General features: G+C 37.3%; 1 protein-coding gene across 1 annotated transcript in view; it reads left to right on the top strand.

Moving 5' to 3' along the window:
• Window positions 1-12,405, top strand: part of LOC119778375 (nesprin-2-like) — a 105,509-nt gene extending 93,104 nt beyond the window's left edge. The window contains exons 99-109 of the mRNA XM_038277567.1: window positions 594-776; window positions 991-1,128; window positions 1,379-1,570; window positions 5,022-5,307; window positions 6,285-6,409; window positions 6,504-6,633; window positions 8,718-8,920; window positions 8,997-9,173; window positions 11,440-11,568; window positions 11,653-11,924; window positions 12,015-12,405. Coding sequence (XP_038133495.1) covers window positions 594-776; window positions 991-1,128; window positions 1,379-1,570; window positions 5,022-5,307; window positions 6,285-6,409; window positions 6,504-6,633; window positions 8,718-8,920; window positions 8,997-9,173; window positions 11,440-11,568; window positions 11,653-11,924; window positions 12,015-12,222 — 2,043 coding nt within the window. The 3' untranslated portion in view covers window positions 12,223-12,405. The remainder of the gene's footprint in view (window positions 1-593; window positions 777-990; window positions 1,129-1,378; window positions 1,571-5,021; window positions 5,308-6,284; window positions 6,410-6,503; window positions 6,634-8,717; window positions 8,921-8,996; window positions 9,174-11,439; window positions 11,569-11,652; window positions 11,925-12,014) is intronic.
• The last annotated feature ends 4,748 nt before the right edge of the window (window positions 12,406-17,153 follow it).

The raw sequence follows: 17,153 nt of genomic DNA, 5'->3' as shown, positions 1-17,153 counted from the left end.
CTGAGTTATCTTCCTTTTTTAAACATAGATATGATCCATTAACCTGTTGTTAGAGATTTGCCTGCAGCTGGATTCATTTAACATATAAGTTATTTAACTAGTTACCTATTGACAAGTAAATAAATGCATAATTAGATTTTATCTGCCCTGTTTTGATAGGAAGTTTTAAATTCTTATCAAATTCGATTGTTTTCTGTATAGTCAAGTGCCAATAAAAAAAATTACACATTTTTTTTACGGTCTTTACCCTTATTTAGTCCTTATTCTAAGACTACATTTTAGGAACAATGCTTATTTTGACCCATCCACTCTTGGATACTTTGGACATTGATTCAGTGACTGTCAGGGACTACGGTCAAATAGTGACACAGAATGTAATCCTGTGTTTTACCTCCATAAATATGGAATTGGTTTATTACTTCATATGTTAGGCTAGGGGTAACAATCCTTAAAAAGCCCCTAATGTAACTACCATCAGTCAAATAAGATCTGAACCAGTTTAGCACAGTAAGAGACAATCCCAACTGCTATGGGCTCAATATCATTTAAAAATGAATACTCTGAAGGCCATTTACTGTTTTTCTTTACTTCAGGTTTTCCAAAGGCAGGTTAATGAGCGGCTGACTCAGCTGGAACTCATCAACAACCAGTATCGCCGCCTGGCCCGGGAGAACCGCACTGACAGAGCCAGCCAGCTGAAAGCCATGGTCAGAGAGGGCAACCAGCGCTGGGACAGCCTGCACCGCCGGGTGGCTGCCATCCTACGCAGGCTAAAGGTATCACGGTGTAACTTATGTTTATGTGTCTCTAAAGAATAGAACATTGTTATTATTATAGGGGGAAAAGTAATTTCATAATGAATCTTAGAGTAAAATGTTTGTAAAATCATATTGTTACCCTACTTGAACTGATAAGCTAGTAAGTATCTATTTATATCAATCCAATAGTCTAAAATTAAGGTCATTCTCTCCTGAATTTTTTCTCCTGAAGTTTTTTACCAGCCAAAGGGAGGAATTTGAAGGTACCAGGGAGAGTATGCTTGTTTGGCTGACTGAACTGGACTTGCAGCTTACCAACGTGGAACATTTTTCAGAGAGCGACGTCCATCAGAAGATACAACAGCTCAATGTGAGGCACACATCAACATCAGGAATGTTCTCTCTTCTAGAAACAAATCACAAATGTCAGCTTTATTGCTCTTGAAGGAAAATGTACCAGACTTTTAAGCCACTGGCTTCATCTTCAAGCTGTGTATATAGGTTGAAAGAGTTTTCTTTTATGGCTCATTACTAGGACACTTATAAATTCCAAAACAGACATGTGTTACTCATTTAGTTTTCCTGACTTGGTCTCTGTTTGACCATCCATCTTACGGCAGAGTTTCCAAAAGGAGATCACCCTGAACACTGAGCGTATTGACGGGTTGATAGTGTTTGGTGAGGCTCTGATCCAGAAAAGTTCACCGCAGGATGCGGCTCTGATAGAGGATGAGCTCGAGGAGCTTCACTCTTACTGCCAGGAGGTTTTCAGCAGGCTGGTCCGCTTCCACCAACGTCTGAGTCAGCCCCCGGTGAGCTGGACCACACATGCACGTTTGTCTTCCTATATCATGGAACATCAATTATTTAGTTTCCATAACATCCTGAAAAAAACATCTCATGTTCTTGAGCTACTTTTTTATTTAAAACAAAATAATATGTTTTATCTCTGGCTGAATTTCAGAAGTGTTACATCATGCTATATAAACAGTCCGTAAGCCACATAATATAAATTACACAAATTGACGTTAGTGGTGAGACTATAAATGTGGGAAAATATTTATTTGGCACAGACTTTATTTCTTAAATGTCCTGAAAGAGTTTATTTCTATGTTAGAAAGCAGTGCTGCAGAAGATCTATAACAAAAAGTTGATTTTAGATACTTAAAGGGATATTGTTTTGAATCACTGCCATCTAGTGGTGAAATCATGGTATTTCACTCGAAGCAAACACTGAACCCAAGAATGGCTTAAAGGTACACTATGCAACCGGTGTTGATTTTCCAGCGAGGCTCCCCCCAGAGGGCGAAAGTAAAAGTGCACTGTTGTAAATATACTCAGCTGTTCTCCTGGTTTCTCCGTCAAGCCAGGCGCGGTTGTTTTGAGCTTAGCAGACAGGCGAACGCAACGAATGACTAATGCTGCGTTCACACCGCAGCTGGCGCGACAGAAGCAGCGAGTTTACATGCAAAGTCAATGGTTGACGCGCGTCAAGGCGCAGCAAAAGGTCCCGCGGCGCGTTTTGAGCAGCAGGCGCAGCGCGTCTGAGCAGCTGAAGCAGCGCGTCGGGCGCGTTTAATCATCTGACGCAGGGAGAGAGACACAGCGCTGATGATCAGAGGCTATGATCTCTCCTCTTAAACAGTTTATTGACGCCTAAATTAACTTAAAATGCAGAAATATGCCGGCAGAATATGCAGTTTGGATTATTTAGATGAAAAACACCTACCAGCTACCGCGGTGAACCGCGAGGAGGCGACCCGGCCAGAGGCTGCTGATGAAGGGATTCCTACTGTCGGCGCACCGCTGGTATGTGGGGGTCTGAGCGGCTCCGACAGAAAAAATATTGAAGGCAGGATAATAATCTGAATGAACTGACGGCACTGATTACGTTTTCAGGTGTATTTTCTCACTTAAACACATAATAAAACTACTTTATTCCCACTGATCACAGCAAATATAGCTGCAAGGCAGAGAAAGGATAGTGAAGCTCCGCCCAACGCGCGTCAGACACACTTTTGCACCCCGCAGCCAGAGCAGAGCCGCGCGTCAGAACTAACTAGGGCTGGGCGATATAGAAAAAAAGCTTATCGATAAAAAAAATGCATATTGATCGATATCGATAATTATTGAAAAGATTTGAAACCATATTTTATGTGCAGCTCTGCCTGGACATTTTATGATATTGCTAAATGATTTAATTTTAATAAAGAACACAAACACAGACTTCCAATTAAATATTTATTTAATCAACTTTTTTAACCATAACAGAATTGTTTTAAAGAAAAATAACTTAAGAGACCTGAGTTATGATATTAAATACTGACAAAGAATAAACTAGGGTGACCAAAATAAATATAACAAATAAATGGACCCCCCCCCCGCTGCCCCCATTCTTCGTTTCCTGCTTTAACCGAAGGAAGGAAAACTGCGTTTTTTTATCGAACTTTTATCAAGCCTATTTTTTTCTACTGCGCCACACGTCCATCGATCGATATATATCGTTATTGAATTATCGCCCAGCCCTAGAACTAACTGGTACAAGCAGCAAAAATGAAGCAGCAGACGCGATTTTGCTGCTTTTGCTGCGTGAACGTAGCATAACTGCACAAAGATCGCCACTGTGCTAGCAACGAGAATGCTTTTAACTGGGGGCGTGTAGCAGTTCTCACCGTAAAGCAAGACTGACTCTCACGAGACTTCTGAGCCTGTGGGTGCGGGTCGGTGCTCCTGCACTTGCAAGTGCGGTATTTCCCCCACAGACCACCAGGGCGGCCGAGAATACCTTTGTTCAACCTGAAATGACTCATTTAATCATCCAAAACGTTATGGAACACATTAATTAACTGAAAAATGTTGCATAGTGTGCCTTTAAACATACTGTATGTTTCAGCAACGGTAGCTGCCGTGTGTCAAAAAACCTCAACAATGTAGACGTAACCATGTCATCCGAAGTGGAGTGAAATTTCAACAAGCCAGCGCTTACTGGCAGAAAAAGCCGACGTTCACCGTGCCTCTGAAAGCTAATAAACCCACATAAAAATGCAATTCTCTACCAACAACATTGGTATATGTGTACTTAATCCACTTTTATGCTTTCTATTGTAACAAGCAAAGCTGTGTAATTTCACAGAATGGATAGTTAGCCTTAATTTAGGCAGTACAGTTAATTTACTTGTCAAGAAGAAACATGGTAACTTGGGCGTCCCTTTTAAAATCTTTCACCTCCCGGGTTCTGCACCATGGCAGCCCACTGCTCCCCAAAGCGATTGGTTAAATGCAGAGAGTTCATTTCATTGCTCTGTACTCGTGACCGTGTAATGACAATAAATTAGCTCCTTCTAGGTTCAGAAGAATTTCCCCGATGTTTAGCTTCAATTTTTTTTCTTTATGTCTTCAGTTTTGTTGTGCTTTAAGTTCCCTTTTTCAATTTGTTGGGGATGTTGAAATCGTTTCTTGTGCTCCTGTATTATGCTGCAGACTTTCTGTTGTTAGGTTAGCATCTCCAACTGATCACCGCTGGCCTAAGCTGCCAGCATCATTATTCTGCGTTAGTATTATTTTACTCATCTGTACCTTTAAGATGACAGACTATCATGGCGCTTCGCAAAAAGGTTAGCAGCCTTATGTATAATCTAAAGCAAAATTGTTTTCTTATCAAAATGTGATTATTATTTTAGGTAATAATGCACCATAATAACACATATATAAATGCAGTCATCAATTTCAAGCAGTAAATAAGAGAAATTATTTGACAATGTCCCTTAAAGTTATTTATTACAGGGTTTAGAGATCTGTATCAGAATGTGACCACAAAGGGAAATGGTCAGCAGCTTTGCTACAATAGAAAGGATCTAAAAATGAGCAGATGGCAAAATCAGGTGATGCTGTTTCAGGTTATTAAGACTTGATTTTGAGCTTGCAGAGATAAAGCATGAAGTCATGTTATAAGAGGAAAGAGAGAAAGGAAATAGTCGCACCAGGTTTAATGAAAGATTATCTATCTAGCAAAGATCATAGTCTTGTGTCTTTTTAACATTTTATTGAGATTCAATGAAAATGCAAAAAGATTAATGTCTTCGCAATATCTTAATCGTAAGTAATTCCCAGCGTAATATTAATAGTCATAAAGATCAATTTTAAAGACATAAAAAGAGAGAATATCAAATCAGATACATGAAAATCACGAGTCTCAGATGCTATTATAACACTGAACCAGCAAAAGGTTTAATCTCATGGTGTTTCCGTTCATTTTTAAACCAGAGGATCAGAGAGGAACCAGACGTCACTGATCTCACCTTTTCACTGGAATCAAGCCTGGAGCTGATTGGTCGACCGTGGCTTGGAAGGCAATTAAGTCTGCCGGCCACGCCCACCCACCTGCTCAGCTCTCCTCTGGAGCGTTCAGGGCGGGAGACCCCGGTGAGCGTTGACTCCCTGCCTCTGGAGTGGGACCACACCGGAGACGTGGGAGGGTCATCATCCCATGAGGATGACGAGGAAGATGAAGAACACAAAGATGGGGGGGCTTACTTCAGTGCACTATCAGGTATTTTCAAAAATAAAAAGTTTTACATTAGAAAAGATTTAGGCTTTTCTATTTTGCTAAAGAAAACATTCACTGAACATTTGAAGTTGTTGCTGCTTTGGCCAAGAGCAGAAAGCGTTTTCTCAAGAAGGATGTTAAAAAGTAAAGCCACAATTCATTATACTTGATAATTAGAAAATATTATTTTCCTTTTAGAGACATATTACCTATTAGTTATTTAACATAACATCCCACTGATTCCCCTCTTTAGCCTTAATGTTCTGTGGCTACCAGAAAAACACTGATTCTGTTTTGATTAAAATATTTTAGAAATTTTGATTACGTTTTAGCTGCATTTCTTCCTGGAAGTTAAGCTGACTGAAGGCCAGATGCAACGAAGTGTCAAACACTTTAAGATGCTCCACACAGGCTAGACTCTTTACTCATCTTCCTCATCTGTGTAATAAATCCACCAACACCTCTTTTCTTAGGTCGCAGTGAAATCTACCAGGAAATGTAGCTTACAGAAGTGTATTTAAAACTTCTGGTTGGAGGATTGTTTTCACTATTTATATTTTACAAAATGATAAAATGTTCAAATATTGAAGGGTTATACCTAAAATAGATTTATGATTAATTTTTTGATGCATATAAGTTAATAATGAAATAGATCTGAGTCAGGATTTCAAACCAATGGTCTAGAGCAGAGGTCAGCAATCTTAACAGCCCAAGGAGCCATTTTTTTTATTTCAGTCAAGCTGAAATAAATATAGCAAAAACCAAACCAACAATTCAAAACAAAACAGCTTTTGTTTTTACTTTTTAAACATTTATTTAGTGGAACATACATTTTTTTTTACAAAAAATCCTTCTAAATATTTATTTCATTTGAAATAAGTTTTATGACAATATTAGCACCATTCTTCATTGGAATGCTATGAATACAAGGAATAAGTATTCAGCAGAGGATTTAACCCTCAAGAAATTTTGTTTTGCAGTTTCAAGCAGATCTGTTCTTGATCATTCATGGAGAACACCGGAAACCACAGCAGCTCATCTGGAAGCAGAGGGACAGGCTGAGCCCAGTCCTGCTCTAACAAGCACTCCTCTGAAGGATGGTTATGTACGTTTTAAAAAATAAGCTGTAATACAGTCTGGAAGAGCTCACTGCTAAGCTAGATGTCAGCTCTGAAGATCTGCTTGGTGTTTTTTTACAGCTGCAGCTCATGTCCCAGTGCAGCGGCAGCATCGAGAACATAAAGAGAGTCTCTCTCATCCTGGATGATGATGAGGAGCAGCCAGATGAGTTTGGTTTGACTGGACTGAACGCTTCAGACAACCAATCAGGTGAGATTCCTCTGCAGAAGGAGAGTTTGCACTAAAAGGGAAGGACTAAAAACAAGCAGCTAGGAAAAAAAACCTGACTGCAAAAAATTAAAATCTAAATAAGTAATTTGTTCTTAAAATATGGGGAATTGTTTCATGAATTGATGAGCTAAGTGAGACGCTTTACCAATAGAACAAGACAATTTACATTTAAAACAAGAAACAACAACGGCATCATCTTATTTCCAGTGCATAATATCTAATTATCTTATTTTAAGAGTAAATATCCTCATTCAATTGCAAAATCATCTTATTTACCTGCTCAAATTAGGGGCAAATACGCTTAATTTAATACTTATTTATAGATCGTCATCTTATTTAATGTTTTTAGTGGTGTTAGAAAACATTTGGTGCATTAATACCCTAAACAGGTACTGGCACAAGATGTTAAAGATGCATAAAACATGACGATTCCTCCTAGCCAATATTTAAAATGGACAGGAGTAAGCAGCTGTTTGTCAGCAAAGAACAGGGAAGGAAAATAGGTACTTGACCAACTTCAGCACAGATACAGACAGAGAATGGCAACAAAAATGTGACTGACATGTAAAAAGCTTTGGTCAGGCCATAGTGAAGGTAAATATATTTTAGAAACAAACTTTTATAAGAATCTGTGATGCTGTTTGCCTGTTTTTGTTGAAAAAATTTATCTTTAAAATCTGATGACATTTTGAATATAACAGTTTGCTACAACACTGAAAATTAATAACTGGAGGGGATTATTTTTGAGTAAGGATGCAAAACATGAACATATAAGCACAAACTGATTCACTTTACATTAATAAACCTTAATGAGTGAGCATCTTAGTCCTATAGAGCAGCTATTCTCAACCATAGGGATCTGACCCCAATTGGGGTTGCGAATGATTTCTGGGGGTCGCCTAATCATTTTGAAAAACACATAAATGTGCTAAATGAATCTAGCTGCTGATCGGACATTAGGAGGATGATGGGGGGTTGTCTCATTTTTGTTTACTAAAAACCAGTTACTGTCGGCCATAAATAGGCTTCATCAGAACAACGGTAACGAATCTGTCTAGTAAGGTCTCAGCATTAAAGAGAAGGCTGCAGCGGTGGGCTGTGCGAGTGGACGGGGGAAATGTTAAAATGTTCCCCGAGTTTGAGGTCTTTATGGAGAGTTAAGACATAACTCCAGTGACATACTGGGAGAGTTCTGGTTGTCAATAGCAACAGAGTATGCAGTCAAAAGCTGCAACTGACGTGTTGTTTCCATTAGCATCCACATATGATTGCCAAAAGACCTTTTCTGCACTGAAATACATGAAAAACAAATTCAGATAGAGCCGAATGATTTCCACCTTTTCTAAATAAAATCAAGAAGCTGCTCTGTTCAAACAAGCAGGCTCAGCCGTCACGTTGAATTGGAGCAGAAAAACGTATCTGCTTTTAACCAGGAAGTTCTCAGAAACTCAGCTCTCAGATGCCTTCATGAAACATGGGCTGTTTTCTAGTGTGTTTTATTAATGTTTAGCACACACTGTTATTTTTTAATTTCATTAAAAAGAAAAAAAAAGATTTGCATTATGTAAAATGATGGGATGTAGCGACCATTGTTGGTCTGTTCGGAAAGTTAAACTCTTGATGCTGCCTTATGTTTTCCAAAGAATCCCTGTGTGTTTCAAAATAAGATGATAAAGGGTCAAATAGCTCAGTTCATGTGTTCAAGTGCTTATCTTGTTTTGTAGATGTGACCTAGAAGTATATTGATCAGGATGGGGGTCATGGACATAGTGCATGTTAAATTGGGGGTCGCGACAAAAAAGGATGAGAACCAGTGTTATAGAAAAAGGGAGTAGCACATAATATGAGGAGAAGTCAGGCAAATAAGTTTTTTTAAAGCAGGTGTATTTTTTAATAAGGGATTGTTTTTTTTATGATCTTTGTAATTAATTTCTGCAGTAAAACATCCACTTATTTCAAGGGTCCAGGAAGATCTTTAATAGGATTATCAATGTGTGCTGAAGGTGTTGCAGTTCAGTTTAATGTGAGGCTGTAATGGTGACCCAGCAGATGTTTGTTTCCAGGTGTGATTGAACGCTGGGAGCTGCTCCGGGCCCAGTCCAGGTGCAGTCAGCAGTCAGACACTCAGGATCCTCAGCAGATTACTGTTGACTTGGACAGAATTACTTCCTGGTTAGAAAACGTTATCCCTGAGCTGGACCGCCTGCGGCAGTCAGAACCAGAAGGTGGCATAGAGGACATCGAAGTCAGAGCCAAAGAGCTGAAGGTAATGATCAGATCTAAGAATAGCAGATTTAGTTTTCTCTACATCACTACAGTTTAAATTGTTTTTTTCATTTCAGGAAATGGAAAAGGTGTTTTGCCACTACAAGACCATCATGCTGTCTGTCAACCTGCAGGCCAAAGAGGCACCAGAGCTACAGGACAGACTGACCAGGGTGAACGCAGACTGGAGCAGAGCCTGTACAGGACTGCAGCAGTGGGACCACAGCCTGAGAAAGAAGCTGATTCGCTGCCAAGTGAGACGATACGCAAAAAAGAAATCAATCTGTAACAAGAATCAATATTACTGTCAAATAGAGCTGATTCTTTTGGTGCATCATAAAATATCCTTGCCACCTTTTCAGATCTTTATGGCTGTGTAATGAAAGATCTTAAAAGGCTGGTGGAACTGGTCAAAATGTTAAACATATATAAATATTTGGTATCTTTAGACCATCTTGCTGCAAATCTAAGGTAATTTAGTTAAGCAGCAAAACTTTGTGATAAAACTCCCAATAATTTTGTTGGAAAATAATTATTTCAAACGCAAAGGAAAATAATTTAACTATTGTTCTTTTGATCACTTCTGAATTAAAATCAATATCTTTAAAACTCCGGTGTAATAAATACAGGGATTTACTGACAAAAAAAAAAAAAAACATTAGTATCTATCAACTAAATGTCTATGTTTGCCCTGCCTTAGAAATTGCTATTTATAATTACATTGCAGCATGTAACGTTAGTATAGAGGCAGACATCTTTGCACTATGACAGCACAGAGCTGACAAACTAGTGACTATACAGGCCTACGTAACTTGCTGCACTCACATAGTAACAGCGATCTCTACAAACTCTATATCCCTCAAGGGCTGAATGATTTGGACAAGAATCCAAATTGGGATTATTTTCAACTAATATTGCAATTTTTTTGGTATAATCCTTTAGACTAAGCACAAGCATTTAGATGTTTTATTCCAGGGTTTCTGTTTTTTATTACCTGGAAAGCTTGTCCAGTGTTGCAGGATTTAACTTAAAAATTTTCAAAAACAAGTTCTTACTTCAACTAGAATGCATTAATCTAGGTGCAAGCTGTGGCTGTCTCCCCTTCTATTTGGCAGCATACCAACTAAAATCATATAACTGCCATCTTAAACTGGAGGGAGACATTTAGTTAGGAATTGACTTTTCTGATTAAATATCGAGTGCCTCTGCAATTTGAAAATAGCACTTTCTAGATTTTTTTCTAGATTATATTGCAAATGCAATTAATTGCCCAGCTCTACACAGACAAATAAAATTGTTTTAAAAAAATTATCTATGAAAACAAACTTCCAGATAAGATAAGTTATACGAACTTTGCAGAGGTCATTTGTACCATGAGAGCCTCCGTAGTGTTGGAGGAGCGATTCATGTCGCTGCAGTCTTACATCAGATGTCGCTAAAAATGACCCAGTGTAGCTTTAAACTAGACATAAAGAAGACTTTTTACAAAATTAAGCCAGTGAGGTGTACTAGATAGAGCATATTGACAGAAGAAAAATACCTTTTTGTCTTAAATGCAAAATGTTTATATATATTTTTTATTTTTAATATAATTACAGCTCTAAGTGAGGTTCTCTGTGATCTAAAGGCATGTTTTAGAGTCTTTTTATTCCAGTTAACGATTAATCGATTACTAAATTAGTTGACGATTATTTCAAGTCGACTGATCATGATTAATCCGATTAATCGTTTCAGCCAAACTTTAAACTAAATTATCAACAAATAATGATGAATCAGTCCATAATTATTAATTGTTAGAGAAAAAAAATTTATAATTTGAATCGGACATTTGATATCAATAAATAGGTAAAAATGTATCGAATAATAACTATGATACATAGTTATTATTCAATATGATACATTCTCATTATCTTTGGTATTCATTATATTTTTGTTCTGCTGATTCTTAAAGTAATTCTCAGACTTTTTCAGAATTTTTTCTATAATTCTGATGGCCCCTAAACGTGAGGGAAAGTTAAAAGTAAAATATCTTATTAATTTTGACTACTTTTATGTCTGAAGCTCTGCATTGATTTCCCATCTGGTTGCCTCTTCTCAGCGCCTGACAAAAACAGACTTAGATTAATCGCTGTTTACAGAATTTACCCGGGACTTGACAGATCCTTTGAATATATACTATCAGCTGTAAGATGGTTCTCAAACTATTTTTCCACTCAGTGAGAGTGAGCCAATTTTCATTCTTTTAATCTAAAAAGCCAGTTTCTTTTATTTCTCTTTAAACAAAAACTATATAAGATGCCGGATCAAGTGCTGAAGTAACATTAAACAACATTTATAGACATCTTCTGCTCCTGCCAATATTTTGTGAAATATATTGCTGCTGTCAAATTCCAAAAAGGCCTCATAAACAACAAAGCATGTGATACCTTGTTTTTGCACAACTTTCCAGTAAAAGTTGGGCTTTAATGGTGAGAAATTTTTAACCTCAGAATAACTGTTTTTTTTTCTCTCTCTGTGCAGGAGTTTCATGAAACCCTTCACTCTCTGCTGCTGTGGCTCCCCTGGGCTGAGAGCAGATGCTGTGCAGTGGACATAAAGCACCCAGAAACAAGTGTCAAAGCACTGCAAAAACAACAAAACACGCTGAGGGTGAGCATGGCTGTTAATTAAAAGGTTTTAGCAGATTCAGAGGAGACACTAAGTGTTAAGATATGTTTCTTTTCTTGTTTACAGGAGTTGCAGGAGGAGCTGCGAGGCAGACAGGCTAACCAGGCCTCCCTCCAGGCTCTCTGGTCTCAGCTCCAGCCTAAAGACGGTGTAGAGGAGATGGATGAAGCCCAGGAGAAGCTGCATGTGACGTGTAACAAACTGAGGCAGCTCACTAAGAAAGTGGACCGGGACCTCAGCATCCTGCAGCAGCGCTTGTTGATTCAGGATGCTGATGGTGCTGAAGCAGACACATCTCAAGAGGCTGACTATTCCAAAGCAGAATCCTCCCTTCAAAGGTACGGTGCATGCAGAGAATGCATGTTTCTGCGCAGTACAACACATTCAAGATGGAGACTTTTTTTTTTGACTCCATTTGTGTTTTGCAGGCAAAGAAGGGACTCATCCCCACCTCGGTCGTTCTTTTACCGCCTCTTCCGGGCCATCTTCCCCCTCCAGCTCCTGCTGCTGCTTCTTCTGCTCCTCCCCTGCCTGATTCCCTTGTCAGAAAGCGACTCCAGCTGCACTGTGACCAACAACTTCGCCAGATCCTTTTACCCCATGTTGCACTACACCAACGGGCCGCCGCCCACCTAATAGCGACTTGAAATGAACGGAAGACATTTCCCATGAACGCATGAGGGACCTTTCAGGAAAAGTATCAGCCAAAGTAATAAAAATAAAAAAGAAAGCAAAACAAAAGTATTAAAACCCCTTACACTTCCATTTCAACTAAATTCATCAAAGTATGTTACTTTTTTTTGAAAGATCAACACAAAGGAGCACAGAACTTAAGTGGAAATTCTGAAAATTTCTTTGAACAAAGACCAGAAACTTGTAGCAAACAATGTTTTTTTTTAAACCCTCTCTCTGTTCTGGTACATCTACACTGCCTTTTCGACACTAGAGACTGAAATGCTTCCCTGTTTATGAAAAAAATTCGCAAACTCAATCAGAATTGTTGGAAATTGTCAGTAGACAGAAATGTTTATATCCTGACATTTATTTTTAATTGAATTTAGGTCTAAAGTTCTCACTTTATCTAAACCATCCTATTGAAGCTCTGGATGTATTTTAAGCGTCTTAAGCTTCCAAGTTGGTTTGGTGCCTTTACAAACAGAAACTTCAAAAATTCAGATTTGTTTTGGGTACAGCTATCAACAGATTCTCTTTCCTGAGAAGGAAGCAGCTCCTCTAGAGTTACCATTAGTCTCTGTAGCTGCTGGTGTTCAAATATTCACTATAAATACAGAACAGAACAGCTATAATTATGTATATTAGGGTAAAACCACACAGCTGTTTAACAAAAATGTGCCCAATTTCTATTTAGATGCCTTTTGAAGGATTTAGTTAAAAGTTTTGAAGTAAATGGGCCTACATTCAGAAAAACAGAGCAAACTTATGAGATTTTGTGTTGGCCTCTCACAAATGATCCCAATAAAACACACTGAAGCTTTTAGTTGTAAAGTTAGATAATCTATTAAAAAAAATGAGGGACATGAATGTTTTTGCAGGGTTCATTCCCATTATCAAAATAATAAAAAAAAGCTTTGATATCATCATTCTGCTCTCCAACATTAGATTTTGTTAATACTTATTTATACTTTTTAATTTGTTAAATTTAACTTGATTGAGACTTTGACGATTCCTGTTGACATTCTAATGCATTAAAGTTTAATCATTTATTTAAAAAAGAGAAAATGCAACCAGTAAAAATAAAGACACTGATGCTAAAGCACATATACGTATATTTGTACAATTTTGTTTTTTTGGGGGAAACTATTTTAAAAGATTCACTCATTTTACTAAAAGGCAGATTAATATCTGACCTTCAGGTGGTGGAGGGAGTGTCTTATATTCCTCCTGTAGAAAGTTTTTGTTTTACTACTATTAGTCACTACATATCTGTTTGATCCCCTCTACATTTCATTGTTAAACTGAGATCCAAAGGATTTTATTTGTGATACAAATTAGCATGTTTACTACAGAAGAGCAAAGAAATCCTTCGTTTTATTTGTGCTTTTATAAACCTGGTCCATCTATGGTAGACATTTAAACACCTGAATTATTCAGCAGGATGTTTATGTAAAGACTGTCATGTTTATTTATGAATGGTGGCTCAGTCATTTTGGTTTTCTGCTAGTAAATCCTAATTGTCTAAACTTGTTTGCTTTCATTTATTCTGATTTATATTAGACAGAACATACCACAAGTCCACAATCCCTTTGATTTTTAAAGCTAACTTATGATATACGTGGGAAGTTAAACTTAAATGTGTGTCCTTTTTGTGAGGAAATGTTTAAAGACAGAGAATCCAACACATTTAACAGGTTTAAACATTTATTTCTAAAGGTTTTCACCAAAATGAACAAAGAATGACATTTTTTTTTTGTTTTTTCTGCACAGTGATAATACAGTTTGTTTTAAGGTGACAGAGCGCGATCACAGAAAAGGTGCAAGGCAAGTCCAGAAACATTTTTGTTTTTCCACCCCCCCATATCAACTGATTGTCAAAGCAGCACGCAGCTCCACTTTAGCCCGTTGTAACAAAGAAATGTCATATTTTTCCTAAATGCATGCATGGAATGAAAGAATACCACCAAAAAAAGATCACAAGGATCCTGTTTATTAGATGGACAAAAGGTCAGCAAAGACAAAACAGTCCAGAAATTTCCAATAAAAGTAGAAAAGAATGAACCAAAATGAAGGGATACAAATCATCAAATTTATATTTAAAAAAAAAAAAGGGAAATTTTTTTTACATTTATAAAAGAAATTTTTTAACATGTATTTTTTGATTCATTTTTTTTTCTGATCACCGTAGTAATCCAAACTTTTAAGTGCTTTGTTATTGAACAAGAGGAGAGGTTTTGAACCATTACTATAAACAGGCAGTGAAACACATTCTTCAGTGCTTTATGGAGGTGCATAGTGGTGCATTAGAAAAGACACGTCTTCTTTTGATTATAGCCGAGTCTTAAAGGCATAGTGGAGGATGTTCTTTTTCTGGGTGGATCTTCAATATAACTGGTCCTCCTAATTGTCAATCATTCTGGTGTTATGTTTACGTACAGGTAGAGGATTGTGCATTTTTTTTAAGTGGAGAGGACAGGTCTATTCAAACACTCGTGAAAATCCTTCACAATACCTTGAAATTTGAAGAGTTCTGGATAGGGCAGTTTGATAGACGAAAAAAATATCTTTTTACCTCTAATGCAAAATTTTTTTATTTAATTTTTTTTACAATTTTGATATAATTACTGCTCTAAGTGTCAGTTAAAGGCATATTTTACAGTCTATACTCTAGTTAACGATTAATTGATTACTAAATTAGTTGATAATTACTTCAATATTCGATTAATCACGTTTAATTGTTTCAGCCCTATTCATAAGGTTTGTTGTTTAAGGTGTAAATACTTTTCTTAAAGGTGTAGTGGAGGATGTTCTTTTTCTGGATGGATCACCAAAATAAGTGGTCCTCCTAATTGTCAATCATTCTGGTGATATGTTTACGTAAGGCCGTCCTACGTGCTCATCCCCATTTTCACTTACCAGTGGTGAGTCTGACATAGTGGAAAAATTGCAAATCTTCTTTTGGAAAGAAAGCTTGTATGAGCGATGCAGACAGCAACTTTTAAACAAAGCAGCACGGGGAGAAATGGGCTTGTGTGTGCTCTCGTACGCATTTAATAGGCGTTCCCTCTCAGGAGTGGCTACACGGTTGTGCATGTGCATTTTTTTGTGTGGAGAGGGAGGGTCTTTGCAAAAATTTGTGACAATCCTCCACTACACATTTAATTTACAAATGGCACATTCATGTAAACTTGTTCAATGCCGGTTGACTTTTTGAATAATGACCCATCAGGATTTTTAAAGGCAGATGTCTTGATGCAGCAGTTTGCAGGACACCTAAGTGAGTAAAACTGAGTTAAAAAAAAGTTTATAATAGCACAACTGCAGATTTAAAGAGAATGAGTATAGAATTTCTTTAACATAGGGATCTCAAATCGGATGTAAGGTATAAGCTCTAGGCCCCAGTCGAGATATTTTTAAATAAGTTGTGTCAGAATCAAACTATGTGATTCTACATTGGCTGTGTTAGGCAACAAATCATGGAGCTGCATTTTGCAAGAACATTATTTATTTTTTTATATATATATATATATATATATATATATATAGCTCCTGTCTCTCTGACAGGGTATATATACTATATGACGTTTCCATTGTTTTGCTCACCCGAAAAATCAGGATTTTCTAATGTTTATTAAAAATCATAGCGAAAAGGAGATTTAAAGGATTGAGTTGTAATAAAATAGAGGGAAAACATGCTGATCAGCAGAAGTGAGATGCAAGTTTACAAAGAAAAATATTTACGTCCCCCTCAATGAAAAGATATAACCCTTTTGTCTAACATAAATTTCAGACTATACCTTTCCTGTTTCAGGTCAGTTAGAATTGCCAAATGATTTCAATTTTCCAGAGTGACAGATTAAGGCTTATAGACTACACGACTTGGAACAGGAACTCTGTAGTTTCTAACAATTGTTTTTGGATTTTTTCCTGACACATCTGGTGTCACTCAAGTTTTGGGTCACTTTACCTGCTCATAGTTCCTACTAATATCAGGGATTTTTAAAGACATTCACTTTGTTCGTTCACTTTGTAACTAATATGGGGTCATGCTTTTTGTCAGTAATCATTTATAGGAACCAATTGTGCCAAAGCTTTAAAGTTTATATCTCCCACAAGGGTGTCTTGAATTTGATGTTTTACTTTTTAGGGCGTTATAGTTTCTCTGAGAGTGTCGATTAACGATTCCTTTTTTCTATAAGTGTTTTGAATTTCTGTCTGCTTATTGTGTGCACTTTCTAAGCCAGGAGTCTCCACAAACTTTCATTTTGGTTTTTATATATACAGTAAAGACTCTCTATTCTTCTTGGCAAATGCCTTGAAATATGACATCAATACACTCACTTATGATGTCAACTGTCATTTGAAGAGGACCTGCTTGCAGGAAGGTCTTCGTAGTTGTGATGTGTTCTTAGGCTTTCCCTTTATTCTCTAACTGTAATGTGGGCTTACAGTCTAATGATGTATTCTGAATATTTATTCAGCCTTTAGAATAATTGTCTTCTTCTCTCCGAGTGGCCTTTCAGGGCATGTTTATAGAGGAATCTCTTCTCTCTGGATATATCACTAATAAAGCATCCATCTTCAGGCATTTTAAGGCATCTGGAAACTGTAGCCAAGGATGAACCTGACTTAAGGAAGTCCTTAAGAAGAGTTATTTTGTTTTTTTCCACAAAATAGTGTGGCCATCTGTTTCATATAAATGTGAATTAAACTATCAGAGGCCTTCAAAGCCACGTCATCATAAATTGACATCATCTTCATCATCTGGGCTTTTTAAAACTATTGAAAGACTTGCTGATCTAAAGGGCTGGTTATACTCCCCCAGCAGTGTCACAGTGAACATGTCACAGGTATGACGCAGATATTTTTGATTTATACTTATATTTATTGAA

This window comes from Cyprinodon tularosa, unplaced genomic scaffold (genome assembly GCF_016077235.1).
Source record: "Cyprinodon tularosa strain WSP-4 unplaced genomic scaffold, ASM1607723v1 ctg132, whole genome shotgun sequence".
NCBI lineage: Eukaryota > Metazoa > Chordata > Actinopteri > Cyprinodontiformes > Cyprinodontidae > Cyprinodon > Cyprinodon tularosa.
The sequence above is the reverse complement of the archived record's forward strand: the minus strand, read 5'-3'. Positions and strand labels throughout refer to the sequence as shown.